This window comes from Lotus japonicus, chromosome 6 (assembly GCF_012489685.1).
Source record: "Lotus japonicus ecotype B-129 chromosome 6, LjGifu_v1.2".
Lineage (NCBI taxonomy): Eukaryota > Viridiplantae > Streptophyta > Magnoliopsida > Fabales > Fabaceae > Lotus > Lotus japonicus.
In genome coordinates, this window is record NC_080046.1 from 67,884,917 (window position 1) to 67,907,570 (window position 22,654).

The 22,654-nt window shown below is 36.7% G+C and overlaps 2 protein-coding genes and 1 long non-coding RNA gene across 3 annotated transcripts; 1 reads left to right on the top strand and 2 right to left on the bottom strand.

Moving 5' to 3' along the window:
- Positions 1-2,808: 2,808 nt before the first annotated feature.
- Positions 2,809-5,443, bottom strand: LOC130722782 (pentatricopeptide repeat-containing protein At1g10270). The gene has a single exon (XM_057573624.1). It carries the CDS (start codon positions 5,313-5,315, stop codon positions 3,039-3,041), a length of 2,277 nt encoding a protein of 758 aa, XP_057429607.1. The 5' UTR covers positions 5,316-5,443; the 3' UTR covers positions 2,809-3,038.
- Positions 5,444-6,892: 1,449 nt separating this feature from the next.
- LOC130724716 (uncharacterized) lies at positions 6,893-7,698 on the top strand. The gene is made up of 2 exons (XR_009014594.1): positions 6,893-6,990; positions 7,150-7,698. It is a non-coding gene; the product is annotated as an uncharacterized LOC130724716 (long non-coding RNA).
- A 4,665-nt stretch (positions 7,699-12,363) lies between these two features.
- On the bottom strand, positions 12,364-21,933 carry LOC130723778 (auxin response factor 1). Its single transcript, XM_057574905.1, has 15 exons — positions 21,657-21,933; positions 21,435-21,491; positions 20,666-20,781; positions 20,077-20,172; positions 19,902-19,958; positions 19,567-19,719; positions 19,379-19,463; positions 18,832-18,922; positions 18,538-18,702; positions 17,538-17,657; positions 17,376-17,451; positions 16,812-16,974; positions 16,248-16,735; positions 13,206-13,396; positions 12,364-13,094 (listed from the first exon to the last, which is right to left on the bottom strand). The coding sequence occupies exons 2-15, from the start codon at positions 21,463-21,465 to the stop codon at positions 12,923-12,925; spliced, it is 2,004 nt and encodes a 667-aa protein (XP_057430888.1). The 5' UTR covers positions 21,466-21,491; positions 21,657-21,933; the 3' UTR covers positions 12,364-12,922.
- Positions 21,934-22,654: the final 721 nt, after the last annotated feature.

The following is a 22,654-nucleotide window of genomic DNA, read 5'->3' on the forward strand; positions in this document are numbered from 1 at the left end:
ATACTTTTATTCTGAAACAGAATTTGATATCATGAATCATGTTTGGATAATATTAATGAAAAACACTTTTAAGTTGATTAATTACTAAAAAGGGTATGAGTTTTATTCTAAATCAGAGTTTCATTCATGATTTTTTAACTACATTTTATTATTTTAAGCAAAAATATTTTTTAAAAGGAAATCAAAAAATGCAAATAGTTGAAATTTGTAAAGTTAACACTAATAAAAATTAAATAAGTTGTAGAATTTTTTTTTTAGAAAAGAGAATATATTGATATAAGAGAGGTCTTGGAGATAAACCTCTTCCAAGTGAGCTAAAAGAGCAACATACAAGACAAGAAACCAAGCAGATAAATAGGTGCAAAGAAGTAGAAAAAACATAACAAACAACTGCAGGTACAGTAAAGAAAAAGGAGAAAAAACGAAACTACACTAACAGAGAAGGTTGGAATAAGGAGAAGAGAGAGGGTCAGTTATGGCACTGTGAAAGTAGTTGATTTTTTTCAATCCAACTTTAATTAGCCCAACTGCTCAACGTGAACGTAGAAGTGATGGTTGGGTCAAGTTAGATGAAAGTGGGTTTTTGGCCAAAAGTGAGTTAGGGTGAAAGTGGGTTCAAGTTACCCAAACATAATGGCACAATGTTCAGTGCAACCCAAAAGCACATTGAGGCTCATAAACAGAAAACCAAACATAGCCAAAGTAAGTTATCACAAACATTGATAGTGATTACCTATTTGGAAAAGTCAATAAAGCAACACAATCAATGATTACAATGACTTAGTTTATCGTCTGTACTTACAAACAGAGCTAAAAATGATAAAAAATGGCAATGAGATCAATCGAAGAGTTGCAGGCAAGTCAAGAGGAAAGACCAAAATTCATTTTAAGTATTTCATCTTTTTGAAAAGTTGTCTCTTCGCAGAGACATCTATCAATAACTTGTATATCCATATTCTGGTGCACGGGATTTGTGCCAAAGCTTTATCTATAGTGAGTTTGGGAGCCTTGCAAATTGAGAATTAGTACTATTGAGTGTTAGGACCCCATTGCAAGGTATGGGACTTGAGTCCCACATTGGAAGTATGGGATTTATAAGGTCTTGGGCTCTCCAACTACAACAGCTAGCTTTTGTGGTGTGGTTCTCCCAAGGTTCTTATCAATGGTATTAGAGCCTTCCACCATGTCTCTGAGCTGCAAACGAGCGGCGCGGGTGGTGACGCCGGCATTGCAGTGTTCGCCCGGGACTAGTCGTGGGGCTAGTGCACAGCCAGCCCGCGTGGGCGCCGGGGCTGCGGAGCGTGGTGGGATGTTAGGACCCCATTGCAAGGTATGGGACTTGAGTCCCACATTGGAAGTATGGGATTCTAATGTGGGGTTTATAAGGTCTTGGGCTCTCCAACTACAACAGCTAGCTTTTGTGCCCAAGGTTCTTATCAATGGGTTTAGTTCCTGTCATGCATCTCAAATAGAACCACACAACAAAAGCTAGCTGTTGTAGTTGGAGAGCCCAAGACCTTATAAACCCCACATTAGAATCCCATACTTCCAATGTGGGACTCAAGTCCCATACCTTGCAATGGGGTCCTAACATCCCACCACGCTCCGCAGCCCCGGCGCCCACGCGGGCTGGCTGTGCACTAGCCCCACGACTAGTCCCGGGCGAACACTACAATGCCGGCGTCACCACCCGCGCCGCTCGTTTGCAGCTCAGAGACATGGTGGAAGGCTCTGATACCATTGATAAGAATCTTGGGAGAACCACACCACAAAAGCTAACTGTTGTAGTTGGAGAGCCCAAGACCTTATAAACCCCACATTAGAATCACATACTTCCAATGTGGGACTCAAGTCCCATACCTTGCAATGGGGTCCTAACATTGAGATATGAAGCTTTTAGCTGCAACAGATTCAGTTCATTTTGTCTAAAGAAAACCTAGTTTTGAGCTTTTTTTTTAATAAGCAAAAGATAAGATATATTGAAATGAAGTACAAAGGGTTTCAACCCAATAGAATGTAAAAATACAGAAAGAGAAGAAAAAAGACAGACAACAGGAACCAGATACAGATACTGATGCTATCAAGCATTGGAACTAACTACCCATTGTGAGGCCCACCCCACAAAAATATGACCCTATTAGACATGGACAAAGTAAACTAAGATACCAGCACCCTTTTGAACCAACAGCTTCTTAGTGATGAAACCTAGCAAGACTGTTATAGCAATACGTAAAACCAAACACTATTTCCAAATTGGAGGCAGAATAGCAGAACCGCAAATTTAATGAAAAACTATAAGCTCTAACATAATCATCCTTAAGAATTGGCCAGTTCAATATAAAACAAAATTAAATAAATCAAAAGAGTAAATCTGCAGCCAAAAAATCATGCAAAATTGGTGAAACAAGGTCTGATTCCTTTTGAAACATGGTGGTGAAGAAGCTTGCATTAACAAGCATTGTTGAGGAGCTTGCGAAGAAAATTGCCATTGTTTCTCTAGAATGCATTGATGATCAAAGCAACAAGAGTGAGGTTAGGAGAAAACAGTGTGGGGCACCAGGATTTAAAAAAAATAATAATAACTTATATCTAGTCATTTTAAAATTCTTCCATTTGAGCATCCAAACAAGATGTTCTATCATCAAGAAATTCACATTCTCTGAAAGAAGTACATACCTAATTCAAATCCTTTATCCAGTCACAGCCTTAAAGTAAATATCCAGTACATCATCCAAGTATAGGTTCTTAAAGGCAAAAGGCTTAGCATTTCTTAAGGTAAAATGAGGAAGAATATCAATGCAATGGCAGTGCAAAAATACAAATACTTTTGTTGAATATTAAAGGTTGAATGACAAGAAAAAATTAAGATGACATGTCATAGAAGACATGCATTACTAAAACAAGATAGATTTTGTATCATCATATATAAATTCAGAATACCCGGTGTTTCAAACACTGGTAATCAGCATCACACTACACTTATAAAATTATAGAGCAACTCTTGTCTTAATTAAAAAGAGAACCAGCAATCCTAAGAATTAACTCGAATTCCATGCTGCTACCTGTTCAGGGACTTCTGATTGCTGTTGATGTGGTTCCTGAATGTGAGGAGGGATTCCTGATGCTGGGTTATATGGTCCTGTCATCTGAGAAGATGGTCCTGGGGCTGTATTACACAGTGCTGACATTTTAGCAGATGTTCCATGGGAGGGAATAGACGACCATGACTGTGGATGATGCTGCCCTCCCCATGGAGGAGTCAATCCTGATGGTGGATATTGTTGGGGCCCGCTCGGTGTTCCATAAGGTTGATGTCCTGCCATTTGAGGTGAAGGTGCAGATGGTGTATAATGGTTAGCTGACATTTGAGGGGCCACCCCTTTCATGTGAGTTTGAAATTCAGATGGAGGGGAGTAAGGCAGTCCCGAGGTATGAGGTGAAGGTCCAGCTGCTGGCATTTGAGGCCCAGTCATTGGAGGAGATACTCCCCATGAAGGTTGATGCATTCCAGTATTTTGAGGTGGCAGTGGTGGGTGCTCCTGGGCTGCCACTTGAGGCATAAACCCAGGAGATGGGTTATGTACTCCAGCCATTTGAACAGAAGGCAGTGATGGGGGCTGCATTTGTTGTGGAGGAGACCCGGATGTTGGGTAAGGTTGTCTTGTCAATTGAGGAGGACGGTATCTTGGAGTGTTAAAATCTAGCAGTCTCTCAATCTCATCACCCCTCCCAGCTTTCTTGAAAACCTCAGTCACAAATTCTCTCAAGGAATTAGTAACCCCAACACCATACCTCATAACCTGGTACAGCAACTCTAGGCTTTTATCCAACAAACCTTTAGCACACAGTCCCCTGATGACAACTTCGTAGCAAGTGGGGTCTGGTTTGGGATCTCTCTCACCCATTTTACTCAAAATATGTGCACAATCAATAACTTTGTCATTCTTAATCAATTCATCAAACACCCTGTTACAAAAGTTGGTGACCACCCTCAGACCGGCATCCACCATTCTGTGGAATACCTTCAAAGCATCATCGATCCTTTCCATTTTCATGTAGGCATCAATCAAAGTCCTGTGAGTGGGCACATCTGGGCTCAAAGATTTTGAGCACAGTTCTTCAAACAGTGTCTCTGCTTCGGACAGCAACCCATTCTCACAAAACCTGGAGATGATATTATTGTAGCCCGCAACATCCATTGCAAAAGCCTTAGAATTTGACTTAGTTCCAGCCTTCCTAAAAGTTGCCAGTGCTTCATGGAACTTGCCCAGATTAAAGCACTCATTAACCATTATGTTGAAGGTATCAGAGTTTACAGCTTGAAAATTAGGTGGGGTGTGGTTATCTAACATCTGATCAAACAGAGCCCAAGCCTGTGTTTTTTTGCCGTGTTTAAGCAAGACCTCCAACAAGACATTGCAAGTGACAGGGGTCATCTTAAACTGTCTGTCCATCAAAGACTTGTACGAGTCCATGGCCTCCTTGTCCCTGCCATTGTTAAAGAACCATTCCATATAAGTAGCATTGACAACCCCATCATACACCAAACACCGCTCCTTGAGCTCATCAAAGAGCTCATTGGCTTTGTCCAGATTGCCCAGTTCGAGAAAACCTGAAATTAGGTTGTTATAAACCAAGGAATCGGCACCGTGACCTTTATTCAACATCTCACGCAAGAGATCAAGGGCTTCAACAATGCGACCGGCGCTGATAAAACCCTTGGTGAGATGGCGATAGGTAACCGCAGAAGGGCCGAAAGGGGCAGTGGCAATGATATGGCGATAAAGCTCAAGAGCAACATCAACACGACCCTCATCGCAATGGGTATTGATGACATTGTTGTAAGAGACAATATTGGGAACGATGTTTGACTGGGTGAAGAAGAAGTGAAAGAGAGCAATAGCCTCGTTGTACCTCTTGGCACGGTACATGGCAGCGATGATGGCGTTGCAGGTGAACACGGTGGGACGAGTCGAGGAGAAGGTGGAGTGGCGGGCGACGGAAGAGGCGGCATCTAGGTCGCCGGCACGTATAAGGGATTGGACGCGGTTGTGGAGGTTGAGGCGAGGTCCCACCAGCGCTGAAGTGGAGTCAGGAAGACGAGGAGCGTTCGGGTCACGGGAAGGAGAGTGCTGCAGGGGAGGACGAATCGCATTCAGGGGAGGCTCGATGCGCAGACGGCGCTTCCGTCGACGGCGCTCAGCAGCGGCTTCTTCGGCGGAGGAAAATGCAAAGGAGCGGACGGTAACCGAGATGGGTTGGACGGCGGGAGGACGGCGGAGGGAGCGGAGGACGAGTAGGCGCCAAAGTGACATCTTTTGTGCGTTTGATGAGTGATGAACACACTCGATCGATACTGTGTCTCTTCTTCGCCAAACCCTTCAACTTAAACCCTAGCTACCAAGTAAGATGAATACAACAATTTTCTATATCAGCAGAAACAATATTTTACCAGGAGTTGCACTTGTACATTACCATATTACAATATTATAATAAAAGAATATGAGTTAATTGTCTAATTAGTCCTTGAGCTTGTAAGCGAGTTTAATTATAGTCTTTCTATGAAAATAAATGTTTAGTGACGGTGAAAAATCGTCAGTAATTATAAAAAAAACCGCCACTAAACATTATTTTTTTCTTAGAGGAATTAAAATCAAATTCACTTACAAACCCAAGACTAATTTGACTATTAACCCAAAAAAATATTTATCCCCATATAATATGAAATGAATTTAATTTATATGCGGTGCCCCGCTATGGGTAAAACGTTTTACATGCATCCAACAATAATTTAATCGGTATGCATTGTTAATGTATTTTTTTAACAAGCATCAATAATGATCTTTTTTTTTTGTTACAAGAGGAAAACATCAATAATGAAAAAGAGTGTAACTACTTAAATTATTTTTTTGTTTGGAAACAAACTACTTTAAATTTATTTATTGGATATCAATATAAAGAAATTATATCTTTTGACCAACATTAATTTCGTATAGTGAATCATATGTTTATTATATTTCATTTTAAGCTAATTTTTACATTATAAAAAAATAGTCTCAAAGCGGAATTTCTGGCAGTGTTTCATGGGTTGTGGCTTTATTGGCAAGGGTTTCGCCATGATGGTGACATGAACTCCGCCTTGGTTCTTTCCCTCCTTACAAGGAGCATAAATGGATGCACGTACAGGGTGTGAGGGCAAGTGCCCTCACGTAAAAATATGTGGTTTTTTATGGTTTATTTGGTAAAAATTGCCCCCACTTATTTCTCACGTTGCTAAATGTCCTCAATTGAGTGTAAAAGTATGTGATTTCTTATGTTTTTTTTGGTAAAAAATATCTCCACATGTGTCACCTTTGATCAAAATGTTCTCACTTCTAATAGTATATGTTAATTTTTTTGTTACGAATATATATATATATATATATATATATACACCCGCTCTCCATCTTACTCAAGAGGCCTCGTTCTTGCAAGAAAAATCAAAAATCATGGCCGAATTAGCATCAGCCAGCTCGCCAGAAGAGTTCCAAAAAAGATTGGACATGGTGTCTGGGAGTCAAAAGTCGGATTCAGATACTTCATAAGTCAATAGTCAAAATTACCTTCAAGATAATGGAGATGACTGTTTGGGAATCAATTATCATCCATTTACCTGATAGATAACCAGATATGATTGCAAAAGACAAAGAGGTCATCATCAAGATTCTTCATCATGGCAGACAAAGAATCTGCTTTTATCATTATTAAAGTTCATACTTTTGTAACTATAGTTACTTTGTTTAAACCGTAGTTACTTTTGTATAACCTTAGTTATCTTTACGAAAACCAGAGTTACTTTTCAAAAGTAACCATGGTTATGGCTTGTATAAATAGGTACCTAAGAGTTCAAGAGGGGTATCGGGTTCTTTCCCTAGCTCTCTTCTCTCTCTCTATCTTCTATATTTGGGTATGCTTGTAACTTTGAACTTTCAATAAGAAAAACTTGTTTCAGTAAGTTCTTCCTCTAATTTCTCTGCATTTAATTAATATGAACTGTATCTTCCGCAGAACCTGGTATCATATATATATATATATATTTCCCTTCACAAGGAGTATAACTAATTTTCATCCGTATGCGTCTATCATTGTTTTAATATGTGGGTTTCTTAGGCAGGATTGATAGTTGTCATTCTAGCAAATTTTGTGGTGAGGACCAAGTCTATGAGGAAGAAGAGCTCGTTGCAGCCAGTGCTATTAAACTCGGCTCGGACTAGCCAGTCGAATCAGTCCGATCGTGACACACCTTACCGGTTTGAGTCGATATTCAGATCGGTTGTGCAAATGAACCGGTGAGAACCATCAGACTCGGTCGGTTTATACAAAAAATCGATGTTCGACCAAACCTTGATCGAACCGGCGACGACATACCATAGTTGAAGACTGAGGAGGATTTATGGGCCCCTAGAGAGAGAGAGAGAGAGAGAGAGAGAGAGAGAGAGAGAGAGAGAGAGAGATTTATTATATACAAATTATCAAAATCTCTTATGATCAGACCCGTTTGGAAGATATTATCTGAACTTATTTTGTAAGAACGCTTATGAAAGTATTTGGAAGAACTTATATAAATAGCTTAAGAGTCACTTATAAGTTGTTTAGAGTTATTTTCGTAGGTTATTCGAATTAGCTTATTAATGAGAGCTTAAGTTTATCTGTAATCAATTTTCAACTTATTTTAATAAAATTTCTCAGATTAGAATATGAATAAGCGTTTATCACGTTGATGTGATAAGTGATTATTGTCATAAGTGTTTATGTAATAAACGCTTATTGTCATAAACCCTTAGCTACAATGTTTACCTAAACACACCCTAGTTTCATCATAATGAGTATCTTATGTTTAAAATTTGAACAACTACCCCTTTTGTGCGGTGGTGATGTATGTTTCCCCTAAAACTCAACAAGGTGACCACAAATTCCATTTACTTGTCGGATTTGCTCACCGTAAAATTTTCAGATCTGTCGTCGGAACAGAAACTAAGTAGTGGATCATCTTCCCCTCGTAGTGCATTGGTGTTCGCTTCCCCTAAAACTCAACGAACTTGCCACAAATTTCATTTACAACTATAAATGGAATTGTTTTTATCTAATCTCTTGTACATTGCCGCTTAACTTCCTTCTTCACTCCTTGGATCTTGATGTCTTCTAAAGGTATCTGCCATGTGCTCGTATTTCCTGAACCACCGTCTAAAATGCACAGTAGTACCTACACACATCGCGTGTCTCCTTCTCCCACTCATTTATTCCCTCTTCTTCACTTCCCCCGCCGCCTGCTCTAACTCCATTCCCTTTCGTTCTCTGAAATTGAACTGAATTTGACAGATCCAGAAGCATGTAAAGAATTCCTAACCACCCATCTAATTCAAGAGAAGAGATATTACTTTTACTTTTTTATCCCTAATTCAATCCTAACCACTTATCTAAAAAATACTAGTGTTTTTTCCCGTGCGCTGCACGACATTTTTTTTATTACATTTGATAAATCAATAATTAGTTTAATTATAAATAATTGTATATGCTAAAAATGAAAGAACAATCATAATAAAGAAGTAGATATTCAAAAAACATAAATTCGGGCGCTCGATTATAGTGTTTTGTACTCATACACTGATTTAGTCAATATAACAATTTCATAACAAAACTAAATTAATTAGCCAAAATCTTCAATTTTCCACATGTGATGTATAAATGATTTTTTCCTTGATGTATATACATATATTTAAAACTATTAGGTTGAGAACTTACAAAGTGAAACCAAAATACATACATATATATATATATACATATATATATATAACTAATTCTAAATTTATTTTAAAACTATGGACAGTGCACTTAAATTATTTGAAGATAATTTTTTCTATTGGTTTTAACATGAAAGTGTTTTCCTTTTTTAGGCATGTACAAATACAAATATTCAAAACAAAATTGATATATTAAAATCATTATTTGCCAAATTTTTGGCTATTAGAATTAAGAGAATAAAAAAAATGAGCATTTAACAAAACAAAACCACAACGAATAACACACAACTCGCAAAATTTCACACAACTTTTACATATATTTACTCATAAAATTATTTTTCTATTATGTTTAACATGATAGTATTTTCTTGTTAAAATGTTCCTCCTAGTAGAAAAATTTGATTGGTGTTTTTCCCCGTGCGCTGCAAGGCGAAGTTTACTACTGTATTTGATACATCAATAAATAAGGATATAAATATTCAAAAAACATAAATTCAGACACTCAATCCTAATAACTTTGAATGTAAACAAATATATACTATATATGTATTAATATATGTATTAATATTTTCTATCCCTCAAATCATATATATATATATATATATTAATGTTTTCAAAAATTAAATTACTTAAATAATTAGAGCAAATATTTTAAAATTCTAATGTTTTAATCTGAGCACGACATATTTTCACCATCTAATTTTCTAATTTAATATATTTTTACTTTTTAAATATTTTTTTAATTATGAAAAAGTGCTAATGTCATATAAAAATCTATTAATTTTTACATATTTTTATGTAATATGTTCCTTCACGTATAAGTTGTTTATTTCCTAATTTAAACCTAAGTAAATATGATATATGTTCAAATATAAACCCTCTATATAATATTTTTAAAATAATAAAAATACTTAAATTATAGTAGTGCTTTATTTTTCCATACCCGTGTAATCAATAAAGAAATGAATTATTATACAACTTGTTGCTCTCTTAGTGATTAGGTTGATTGTATGTAACTTATGAAGTACATATGCATGTTGACAAATACAAAGTTTTGTTTATTTATGGACTCCAATAAAAAAAACTATCCTATGATATTCTCGACCTTCAATTGAAAGCTATTTTCGCTAAAAAAAAAAGAAATTTTAGTTTCATCAGTTGTCTGTTATGAATTTTTGTGGAACAAAGCAAATAAGAAAAAACATTAACAATTTGGGAAAATGAATTTTCTAAATAGAAATGTAAAAGATTCTTTATTATGTATTTTTATCCAATAGAAACATCAATCAAAAGACAATTCACCACACAGTTATTTTACAAAAATCTGACTAAATGATCTAATTTATTCTTGGAATCAGTACAAATACAATTGAAATCCAGCTCCAACTTCAGCTTCTACCATCAAACAAAGACACTTCCTTTACTGCAATGTTGAGCCATGTGCACGTCATAAATAGTTCCTTGAAATTATACATCAAATTCATTGTCATTTTCAAGTGCCAGATGTAAAGTCATTAAGTCAATGAAAGTGGTAGCCAACATATAAGCCATACTACCACCGTATAACAATTCATGAAGGAAATGAGTTACCATAAGAAATAATACTTAAAAGAAACAATATGAACTTAAAACTTATTTGAAACTAATTTGGCTGCCGCTTAAGTAAATATGTTACTTAAGCCCACATTAAACACCCCAGAAAACCAAATGTTCTCAAGTCAGTTAAACATTTCAACATGAACTCAGAAATATGTATATGATTTCAGAACCCATTTATGCGAGTGACATAAAGTATGTGAAATGTACTATTACAAATTAATATCAGAAAATTCATTAACAGTGAAGTGTCCATAATATCTCATAGTTGACTGATTATTCAAAGTTAAACACAACAGATTCAAAAATGAAAGAAAAACATAGGGGGCGTTTGGTAGATGGACATCTCAAAATATTCCCGGGAATGTGAGGTTGGGAATGTAACATTCCCATGTTTGGTAGAAGTTTTAAATTTTTTATTCCCGGGTATGAAAGATTCCAAGGTAAATAAATTACACATGATTTTTTAAATTTCATTCTCATCTCAAAGAAGGGGAATCTTACATTCCAATGGGAATGAAAGTTATTTTCCACTATCTCTTCTACTACTTATTTTATATTTTTATATTTTTTCTATTAAATTATTTTGAAAAACATTCCTGAGAATAACTTATTCTAATCAAACACATTTTCATTTTACCCGAGAATGACTTTACTGGTAATGAGATTCCTGAGAAACAACATTTCTGATAATATTTTTGTAAAACTTATAACAAACGCCCCCATAATAATTATAAGGTCTAAGAAATATCAGGTTGAATATTAGGATTTAGGAAATACTCACAGCTCATAATTGATTATGGCAAGGTAAAATAGATAATTTAATTACATAAATAGGATAAAATTTAAAACTCACACACTTGCATATTTACCATAAATAACACCATGGGTTTTTTACCTTATAACTTGCCAAAGAGTAAATGTACATTGATTTAGAAAGAAAAAAAAAAGAATCTTCTTCTAACCTCTCACATTGCATCTAGGGAGCTGACACGTATGTTATAGGTTTTTGTCACCTATAATTAGATATATTACATTTTATATTGGAAAATTCTCTCTAAACTATGTACCAAAAACAAATTCTCTCTAAACTGTGCAGTCATACACGAATTCGTTTCTTTTTTAAATTGAAACATAAGAATATTATAACATATAAGATAACTATACTGGGGCCTTCAATTTTTAAATTCCAGAAGAGAAAATCAATAACCATGTGGCCTTCAATTTTTAATGGTAGCAAGTCCCACATTGGCTAGAGATAGAGCATAGATAGCCTTTATAAGGGTAGTGCAAACCTCAACTCTTGAGCTAGCTTTTGTGGTTGAGTATATGCCTCCCAATTTCTAATATGGTATCAGAGCCTATCCTAGATCCATTTGTTGTTTGTTGTGGAGACCTCCCATAGATAGAGCATAGATAGCCTTTATAAGGGTAGTGCAAACCTCAACTCTTGAGCTAGCTTTTGTGGTTGAGTATATGCCTCCCAATTTCTAATAGCAATTTAATCGAATTAGAACAGGCTTTATCTAGATTCACTAAGGATGATCCTTTTTGCTGAGTCCTGGTCATATCTTTACTGCAAGAAAAGTATTGAAATATAACTTGGAGCTGAAATGAATGACCAATGGAATGACATCTTGAAAAGTTACTGCTTTAATATATATATATATATATATATATATATATATATATATAGATTTCTGTTTTTTTTAGTCAAACTCTAATTTTTTTTTCTTTTCTATATTCCAATATCTAACGTGTTAAAAAAAAGACCACCCTAGTCTTTGTACTAATTTAATAAGTAAAAGGCAAAAAAGAAAAAACAAAGAGAATGCACAATATGCCATTACAAGGAACAGAATTTTCAGCCATCACTAATCTAATCTAATCCGATAGATAAGTAATTCAAAATATCTGTCCAGCAGATGAAATTAAATTATTAATGTTAAAAAGAAACTCCAGACCAGATCGGGCACAACCGCACAAGTGCTGATGAAAAAACATTGACTTGATATACATACATTAAACAGTGTTCAAAGATTATAGAAACTTATATACAGAAATGAGATACATCACATCAAGTGAATTATATAAGAACAAAAAAAAAACATTTTAACACACTTGACCAAAGATATTTCCTACATGATCGCAGCCCATTCAAAACTGAACAAGCAGGGGCCTTGAGACTCTTAGCGAGAACAGTGCTGGAGAAGAAAGGGGGGAGGAATGGCTGACACGTTGACTGCCTTCGAGAAAAATAGAACCCGACGCGGTCTAAGCCCCGGGACCGGACCCCAACCGAAAGAAAGGCGCTATAGAGAAGCCACAATAGCAGAAGCCTATCTATCTTTCAAGGTAGATCAGCAGCACTTTTTAGGTGAAAGTGCTTTCGTGGTGCTCCAGCATAGATACAAAATAAAAAGTGACATGCCTATATACCATGATGAAGTGCTTGCCTGGTTCATGTTTTGACGTTCTACTTCCTACTTTCATGCATTCAATATTTATTGTATATATCAACTAGAATGTTGGAAGACCTGGGAGTATTAGCAACTAGGCCCCACAACAGACGACTGGTCCTCAGGATTGACTACGGCTTCTGAATCCAGTTTGCTTGGTTTACCTTCATCATTCATGGGAAGTCCTATTTTAGGTGAAAGCTTCTTCACCTCCTCTGCTGTGTAGATGAAAATTTTCCTCACAACGCTACAAAATTCACTGCAGTAAAATAGCAAGACAGATTTTAAAATATATGTACATAAAAATTCAAATATTATGCGACGAATAAGAAGTGTCCAAGTTAGATATGTTCGTATGAAATGATCTTACAGCCACGGATCATCTCCAACCATCATCATATCATCTTCATTGTCGGTGTAGACAACCTGCCATTTTTTTGCTGAACCACAGAGCTCACCCTTGATGTCAAACATCTCTTCCAATTTCCTAAGCAGGTCCTCATATCCATCAAACTGTGTTAAGTCCACAGCCCTTCCAACAGCCATACCTTGCATGTGAACCTGGAACAATATTAAACTCATCATAAATAATGTCATTTCAATTTGCAGGTACTGCCCTCTGGTGAAATAGAGAATATTATGCTAAGCCACTTTCCTAGTCCAAAAAAACAAGGTTAGCAGCAAAAATTTGATTGGAATTATCCAAACATAAAGAAAGTAAAGGCCTCTTAAACCTACTATACCGGCTAATAGAAGGCTTATTTGGTTTGAGAAAATATTTTATGTTTCCATCTCCTACTTCGATTAATAATTACATAAATATAATTTTATTTTCACTTCGTTCTTCGTCAAAGATTTATTACTAGAAATGTGAAACAAAAAATAAAATTCTCACCGTTTCTTGTAGAAATCCTTAATAATATGAAACAAAGTGAAAATAATGTGGCACTTTGTAACTTGTAAGTGTCATGAACCAACTTCCCCAAAAGCTTAAGCAATTGGGTGAAAAACATGAATGGTTTAATTTTATATTTCCAACACACCCCACTCACACGAGCCCGTTGAGTTTAAAGCGTAGATAGTGCACAGGTCCACACACCATGTGCTACAATCAACTATTTATTAAATAATGGGAGGCAACAAGGATCGAACTCTAAATCACTTGGTCATAAAGAACTTGATACTATGTCATGAACCAACTTCCCAAAAGCTTAAGCTCACACATGAATAGTTCAATATTATATTTCCAATAGTAAATATCAGTGAAAACAAAAAAAATGAATACAGAATAATTTCTCAAATTGGGTGTTGAATGATTTTATTCCAGATAAGTTGTTTGATAAAGACCCTGGTCTGGAGCATGGAAAAATGCTGGAACTTATATTGTGCATAACAATGCTGGGATAACAAATATTGGAACTTTGATAGGTACCAGCAATGAACAACAAAGAAAGACTCTATTTGATTGGAAGAATGCTATGAAACTTACTAGAATTTGGGAGGCCTAACTTAACCCAAAAGCTAGCTCTAGAGTAGAGGGTTGTTCTAACCTTTATAAAGGCTATCTATGTCATCTTTAGCCAATGTGAGACTTCTATCACACTCCCTCACGCCCAGCGCTGGACATCTAGAGCGTGGAATATGCAAGACGGGAACGGGACATCTGCGGGGCGACCCAAATATGGGAACTCTCCACCAACAAATGGATCTAGGATAGGCTCTGATGCCATATTAGTATTTGGGAGGCCTAACTCAACCCACAAAGCTAGCTGTAGAGTTGAGGGTTGCTCTACCCTTTATAAAAGCTATCTATGTCATATCTCTAACCAATGTGGGACTTCTAACAAAAAAACTACACAAAGTCCCCAGTATTTGAGAGACCACAACTCTGCCCAAAAAACTCTAATTACAATCTAGATACCCTATCTATCCCCTTTCCCTCCTATTTATAGCCTCTCCTCGCTCGATCTCTCACTCCCTTAAACTGATCGTAACTCTGTTGAACTGATTAACCATTCTACTAACTATCAACTAGTAAAAATAACAACACCCCCTTAACATATCTTATTCCTATCAAACTTCCTATGGCAATAAGGCGGGGCAGGCAGGAGTGCTTCAACGCTCCCCGTCCCCGATTCTCTCATCCGCCCCCATCCCTATGGCGGGGTGAATTTTTCCCTTATCCCCATTTCCCACGGGGATCCAACCCTGTTTCCCACGGGGATCCAACACGTCATTAATTTTTTTAAAAATATATAGAAAATACATAAATTTATGCAATAAAAAAACCATAACTGTCAACGCAACCACATGAAATGCAATACAAATAAATAATAAACTTCAAATAACATTAATTGAAGTTCATCACAAAATATGTGAAATCTACAAAATAAGAAATTTGAAAAGTAAAGACCAACATTATATCGATCGAAATCTGAAGTGTAACACTCAAAACACACCCTTAAACATTCAACTCATCCAAAAAAGTGAAGTCTTCATTATAAGCAATCTAAATTTTATCTCAAGCTAAGATTTTTTATTGAAATTAGTTTTCTAGCTTTTTCATAGTGGGCTGTGTTTAGGGCCTTTTATAATTTTGTATTTATTTATTAGCAATTTAATTTTTTTTATCAAGGGTATTATTGTATTTTCATTTATATATATGAGGTGGGGACCCTGCGGGGCAAGGAGACTGATCCCTACCCCGTCCCCAAATTTGTCCCAAGGGGATTTTCGTCCCCATCCCCATGGGGAAATTATCCCCAAGATCTGCAGGTGGTAATTGCCATCCTATCCATTTTTATGTTATCTTGAATTTGGGCTCGCTCTAGCTCAACTCCAATAGCTAGCTCATAAGTTATAATTCCCGAAACTTCTATAAGCTCTACTTTCAACACACCCCACATACTCATGATTGGACATCTAGAACATGCAGATTATAGAACTGCTTTTTATATTGCACTAGGTAAGCCATGGGGCCAGGTAGATTTCTAGACAGTAGGTGACCGAATACCAGATCTAGGATAGGCTCTATACCATCTTAAATTTGGGCTAGGCCTAACTCAACCTCAAAAGCTAGCTCATGAGATGGGGATTGCCCAATCCTTTTATAAGCTTTGCTTTGGCCGTAGCCCATATCCCTAACCAAATGTTGGATCTCAACAGTTAAATTCACTGATTATGCCATTATGGATAAAATGCTGTCAATAATGAAGATAGATTCTAAATACGTCATCAGGAGCTAAAAATCATCTGCAATTCTGTAAAATGAAGATGCATCATATAACTGCAATACAGTGCACTAAATTAATACACAGGAAAAATATAACAAGAATGCTGCATGACTCTGTAAATGCAAAATAGGAAGGGGGTGCAGAGTGCACCACACCAAAATAAAAAACAGTTATGCTACCTTGGTGCAGCTTCGTATTTGCCTGCTTTGTGACTCCTGGGGAGACCGCAGGCATGATTTTTCAGCGTCACAACTTACTGAAGGGATATCAGATCGATTAACATTTGATGGTTCAGAATGCTGGTCAGACCCAGCATCCAAAGATGGAATGGACTGGTCATCACCCAACCTTCCTGACAAAGTGACTGTTGGCAAACTTTCTTCTGCATTAGAATTCTCAAGTAGCTGAATCCCAAAGAGCCTACAGCCATTTCCAGTGCCTTGTCTCTTTTCTCCAGATTCTTTAAGAGCTATAGGTGAAAAAGTTTCTGTTGAGTTTTCCATCCTAGTAGACCAATATGTTGACTTGTTGGAAGCAGAGTTATTCCCACCAAAACAAAAAAAGCTAGTTGCAGTAGAATTGAATTTGGGTGATGCATAGAGGTCTCGTCCATGTTGAGGGTCACGATAAGAGAAAGGTGGAGAATCAACTGGTGATTTCCATACGCCTGACACAGAAAAAGAAATAATGTAGAAAAGCAGCATGGATAACATATATAGAGAAATTACAAATGATCAAGCCACCTTGAGAAGAATCTGGAATTGTCGAAGGTAGAACGGGAGGCCGTGATCTCTTGTTTCTTGGGGTTGGCTGGGAGTTCGCAGGAGGGGTAGACACAAGTGGCTCCAATTCCCATGGAGAAACTCTATCAGGACGCAAAATTGATGATGGTTCATCCCATTGTACCTGAGATCCGTTAGAGATCAAAGGATTAATGAACCAAAAGCTGCAATGTAAATTTCAAATCATAGCACTAGAAGTGTAAGCATGACGCTTTCTGTATTTTATCATGTATAAAAAATATCATTTTCTCGCAGCTATTTTTTTATGACATCTCTCGTTATAGCTAGTTAATACATGCATAGCTGAAGCTGAGTTTCCAACCATCTAAGGAAACACAACCAAAGCATCATGGAGAGTGACCTTTCTTGACCAATTTAAAGAGATGCAAGAATAGAATCTACATTTCGGTAGTTTTTCCTAAAACTAAAATGGGCATATTTGTGAAATTGTAAAATTAACTGAATGCTACTGAATACAAACTACAAAAATAGACACTGGCAGTGTAACTAAACATGAAAACTAACCTTTAATGATCGCCACTCGGAATCAGCCCAGACAGATGAATTATTATATTCAACACCCACAATTGTACCACTGAACCTGTATTCAGGGGTTGAGGAACATTTAATAGATTGAACAATGAGCTAAAGTCAGAACATCAATTTACAAACAACCAGTTGACGCACCTTCTTTCAGGAACTTCTTCACCCTCGAATCTCATTTTGAATCTCATCCCAACAGAAAGTTTATGATTTCGAGCTTCAAGATACTTATTGACGCTCACAATAAACTCTGACCGGCTTGTTCTAAGACAGATATTGATAAGTCAGCAGAAATCTTAAACTAACCAAGCAATCAAAGCAAACTCAAATATCGTCCCAATCAAATTATTCATCCAAACAGAACAGTTCTTTAATTGCTTGAAAGGAGTGGAGGATAAGAACATACATAACAGCACAATTTATAGGGAGATTAATCTCATAGCTCATACTATGAAGTTTAGGCAAGAGTAATTAAGCAGAGATTCAAACAGGAATCCTATCACAAAAAAAAAATCATATGTTACCAAGTCGACCATGAAAACTATATGCTTGCTATGAAGGCTTATGGAGAGATATTAGAGGAGTCCAAAAGATCTAGGGTCTAGAGAGAAAAAAAGAGTTCAAATTGCTTAAATTGAAGCAATAAAAATATTTATAAAGGGGCCACCACTAGCATGAGAAGACAAGGTTGAAGAAGAATTCTCTATAACTATAGGGTTGAACCAAGGGTCGACTTACACTGTGTTTGGTTCAAATGAGAGGAGGGGAGGGATTTTAATCTTTATTATGTTTGTTTAAGAGGAGAGGAGGGGAAATAACCCTCTCCTGGTTTGGTACATGAGGGGAAGGGAGGGATTTTAAAACAAAATTTACTTTTTATCTGTGAATTTAAGTCTTTTTAGGACATTATGATGTCTTTTGATCTATGTAATCGACCCACGTAATGGGAAGAGGCTAAAATTGTTATTGTATTGCATGAAAGTAGACAGAGACAAGGACAGGATTTAGGGGTGAAAATACAATTATCTATGTTAGTTAAAGTTACTAATCACTAGCAAAATATGACAAGTTGGCAACACCAATATCAGGAACTAAATATTAAATATTGGACAACTAATAATAAATTCAGTGTTAGATACAAGACCTGGGCTTGTAAAATACAGAAAACAATGTGCCAGTGGCAATGGCATGAGATGCTGTGGCCAAAACACCAAGATGCATACTGTGACTGGAAATAACAGAAGATGGCATGTTGCTTTGCTGTCTCATGAGCCTCCTGACTCCAACTCGGAGCTCTCCATTTTCACCCCTAGAATATTACATGCAATTAAAACCAACCACAGTTAATTAAGAAACGAAAGCAATTTAAAAATGCAAAGTATTTTTTGTTGTCCCTGGAGGAAGGTATTATAATAAAACTTCTACTAAACAAACTTGCCTTAAGAATATAAATGCATCACCAGCCACTAATTTTTTTGAACTGACAAAGACACTCCACCCAGTGGTCAGTAAGTGGCGCCTGGGTTGCCCTGTAAATCACTCAGTGAAGTCAGGAACTTGATGACAGAATGAACATCAAAAACTGGTATTATTTTTCACAAGTCAACAACATAATAGCAGAGTGCATGCGCTGAAAAGTTAAAATGGCTAACTGAACGAAACCCAAAACATTAAAACTTGAGACTAGTTCTGTTTTGTTAGAAAGAAAAGTTTCAAAACAAGTCCGTATGAACTTTTTCCAATAAGCATGTTTGGCATTACAAGGACAGTCCTAAAATTTCTTGTACATGTCATGTGTTCCACGAGCAGTGTGGATGGTTCTAGCTCAGCATATTTAATCAGCAGAAACACACAATACTCAAAACTACACTGCCACAAGGTCTTCATTGATCCAATTTTTTTCATCAAGCAAACATTCTTTACCATGTTCACATGATAGGAACTAGGTTCTACGACAAGGGGAGGGGGGATAGCAAGCTACCTACCTCGAAAAATATGCCGAAAATGCCATTCATTCCCATGCAAATCAGTTGCAACCAATTCTTGCCATGGTGGCTGCTGGGTCATATCCTAAACAAATCATGGGAATTATCAGGTGTAAATACAAATAAAGACAAGCATGATCAGGCAACTCTAATGACTTTTTAACTCAAAAAAGTTGCTCAGTGCCAACCAGTGGTGGCAGACAATCATCCGCGTGTCTTCGAAGAACAGAGAAACCTCCGTGAGTGCTAGTGTCAGAAGCAGTAAGTGTCTTGCAAAATGAATGGACTGTACACCTTGTAGGTTCAGGCAGAGGCTCGTCTGGGCTTGCCACCTCACTTTGCTAAACCAATAAGACACGGAAAAATAAGACATGCATAAAATGAGGAACAAAGGTAAACCAAATGAGTAATAAACGATGTAACTCTAGTGGAAATAAGGAAATGAATTGAGAGATAAATCAAAACGAACAGAAAAGGTCTAAAGATAACGACTATGTCAAACAATGAATAAGAGAACACTCACATCTGTTTCAGGAAGCAAAGTTATCTGAGCATATACTTCGTCTGTTTCAGGCTCAGCCTACACAACCAAGATTAAGTTAACAATATAATGACAATTATAGTAAAGCACAGCAAACTTCCAAATAAGTGACTGATTTAAAAAAGTATCTAAGATTGTTGAGATTATTATAACTCACCCGAAGATGAATATTGACCACTTTACATAATATTTTACAAGGCAGATTAAAGGAAGGCATTTGATGCTCTAATCCCTGATTCATAGATGCCTCAAGCTATAAAACAAAAAGCGCTGGTAAGATAAAACAAAAACTGTACAATACAACCAAAAGTATATTATAGTAAACAAAAAAGTTGTCAGGTATTCTGGATCAAAGTTACGAATGATTTGGAATGACATCATAATAGAATTTGATACATGAAGAGCAAGAAAAAACAATTCAACGACTACAAAACTTAGAGGATGCAAAAAGAATACAACCAGAGGCAACTTGTGCAGTTTTAAAACTCAACAACCAACAAGTTCTGAACAAATACATCTCTCACGAGAAAGAAAGGCAGGTCAAGAGCACCAAATGTTATTCAGATAAAATGGTTGGAAGGTGAAGTCCTGCCAACACCTATAAGATCTTAAACCATTGAAAACAGAACAATTAAGCTATAGCACACAAAACTTAGGCAGAAGCCAGGAGTGACATTTTAAATACCAGAAGCATCTCACTGTAATCAAAGTTAGAAAATAATAATCCAAGCCCATTCAAATTGTACCTGTTCCATATGACCTTGTGGGAAGTAATAAACTCTCTCCCCTTCACGAGGGAGAGTGACAAGGGGTCCAGCACAAGCATGCCACAGTTCCTTATATAAAGCATCATTGGTTGTTCCTATAAAACAAAATGTGATAACAAATGAACAGGTCATGGATGAGACGAATTAAGAAACTAAAATACAAAGAGAAATACACAAGCTAACACATATTGCATGTGAAAAAGCACAATCGCTGAAACGGTTTATATGGTTCAAGAAAGCCGAAAATTATTTTTTCTCTTTTAATTCAAGCCTTAGCTCTGTATACCGGCAGTTTTGAATGAGAAGGAAGTTTAGGGTGAAGGGAGGCCCTCTTCTTCATTAAAAAGCAAAGGAAAACCATAAATCTCAGATAGGATTTGAAATATTGCATGCTATGCAGGTCAGGCAGTTATCATCCATAGGTGAGCCAATCTAACCCCTCATTTCGGTACCTACAAGAAATGAATGCCCAGTCTAGACCAACAGTCAATCACTAGAAACCGCTGTGGATATGGACAACGACGAAAGGGATAACCAAAACTAAATGACTAAGCCCATTGTTTATGGTTCATTACCAACAAGAATATTAAGCCCACAACCCCACCCAGTTGGGAGATACACACAACACCCTTTGTTATAGTCAGTTCGGGTATGAAAGAAGGTAATTTGTAATTGTAGAAACAATAGCAGTAGCAGCAATCAAGAACATATAATTAGTAGTGAAGTTAAAGGATAAAGTGAATTCTACCTGCAGCAGCTGATACGTGATTTGAAGCCATAGAAATAGAATGCAGGATTGAACTTGCTAGAAATGAAAACAATAACTAGGTTACCAACTAGAGCACACCAATTAATAATTAACAGAAAATGAAAGGCTTAACATGATTGTGTGCCCTAAGTAACTAAATGAAGCACAAGAAAGAAAGAAAGAAATTGTGAATGAAAATCGAGCTGGCGTGTGAATTCTAACCAGCTAAAGTGAAGAGTTAAGCACACATGTGTAGTGCAGTGGAGAAGGTGGATCCAGCAATTGCAGCCCACCAAAGACGAAATCAGAATCAGAATTGGAATTCCAAACCCAAGGATGAATAAGAAAAGCTCCAAGTTGAAATTGACGCAGATGGATGAGTAGGCTGGCTAGGGTTCAGGAAAGAAAGGGGAAGAAAAAAACACGCAGAAATAGATCGAAACTTGATCTGTGTTTGGTTGAAGCCGACACTGTCCCCCACTGCTCCCTCTTTTACTTCCTCTCTTTCTATATAGTATATAGTACTAGTATATAATTAATATATAATTAATTAAACTAAAACCACCACCACGCTACAATCTCATTTCATTATTACTTTCCCAAGTCATTTTCATTTTTTTTCTTTTCCTGCAACTTGTTTTTATTTTATTTTAATTTGTACTCGTTCATAGATTGCAAGCCAGTGAATTTACCTAAAAATGTCTTATTTTGTGCCTAATTAATTGTAACAGTGAGCTTAGCTGCTATAGTTTTACACTCTTACTTATCCATTTTTTCACGGTTGAATTCGATCGCATCATGCCGATCAAACCTATCTCCGGTCATGACCATCACCATCCTTGTCCAGCCATTTCCCCCCAGTTGCCCACAATTGATTGCCAAATCAATGACGCTAATGCCACCGACTATGGCACAATAATCAAGACAAGCTCAAATCTCACAAGTCTAACCTCTATAAAGGCAAGGCATGGAGAACACAAGGTACACATACCCCTTTAACCACTTTTCACCCAAATTCTAACTTGAGCGTTGGAGTGTCTTCACATGTCCCCTCCCATCGTCCTCAGTCACCGCAGTTTCACCATTCCTCTTCAATCAACAATTTTATATTAATTTGACTGGATTCGTCTGATCACCATTATTTTTTTACTTCATTTAGACTAAAGGGAGATTGTTTCAGAGTTTCAGGGTTTCAAGGTTTCAGAGTTTCACGGGATCAG

Coding starts and splice junctions, on each gene's coding strand:
- LOC130722782 (XM_057573624.1), bottom strand. CDS start 5,315: ATGTCACTTTGGCGCCTACTCGTCCTCCGCTCCCTCCGCCGTCCTCCC.
- LOC130723778 (XM_057574905.1), bottom strand. CDS start 21,465: ATGGCTTCAAATCACGTATCAGCTGCTGCAG. Junction 17,658..18,537: donor TCTGTATTTTACAAGCCCAG/GTCTTGTATCTA, acceptor TATCTGTCTTAG/AACAAGCCGGTCAGAGTTTA. Junction 13,397..16,247: donor AAATACGAAGCTGCACCAAG/GTAGCATAACTG, acceptor ATATTGTTCCAG/GTTCACATGCAAGGTATGGC.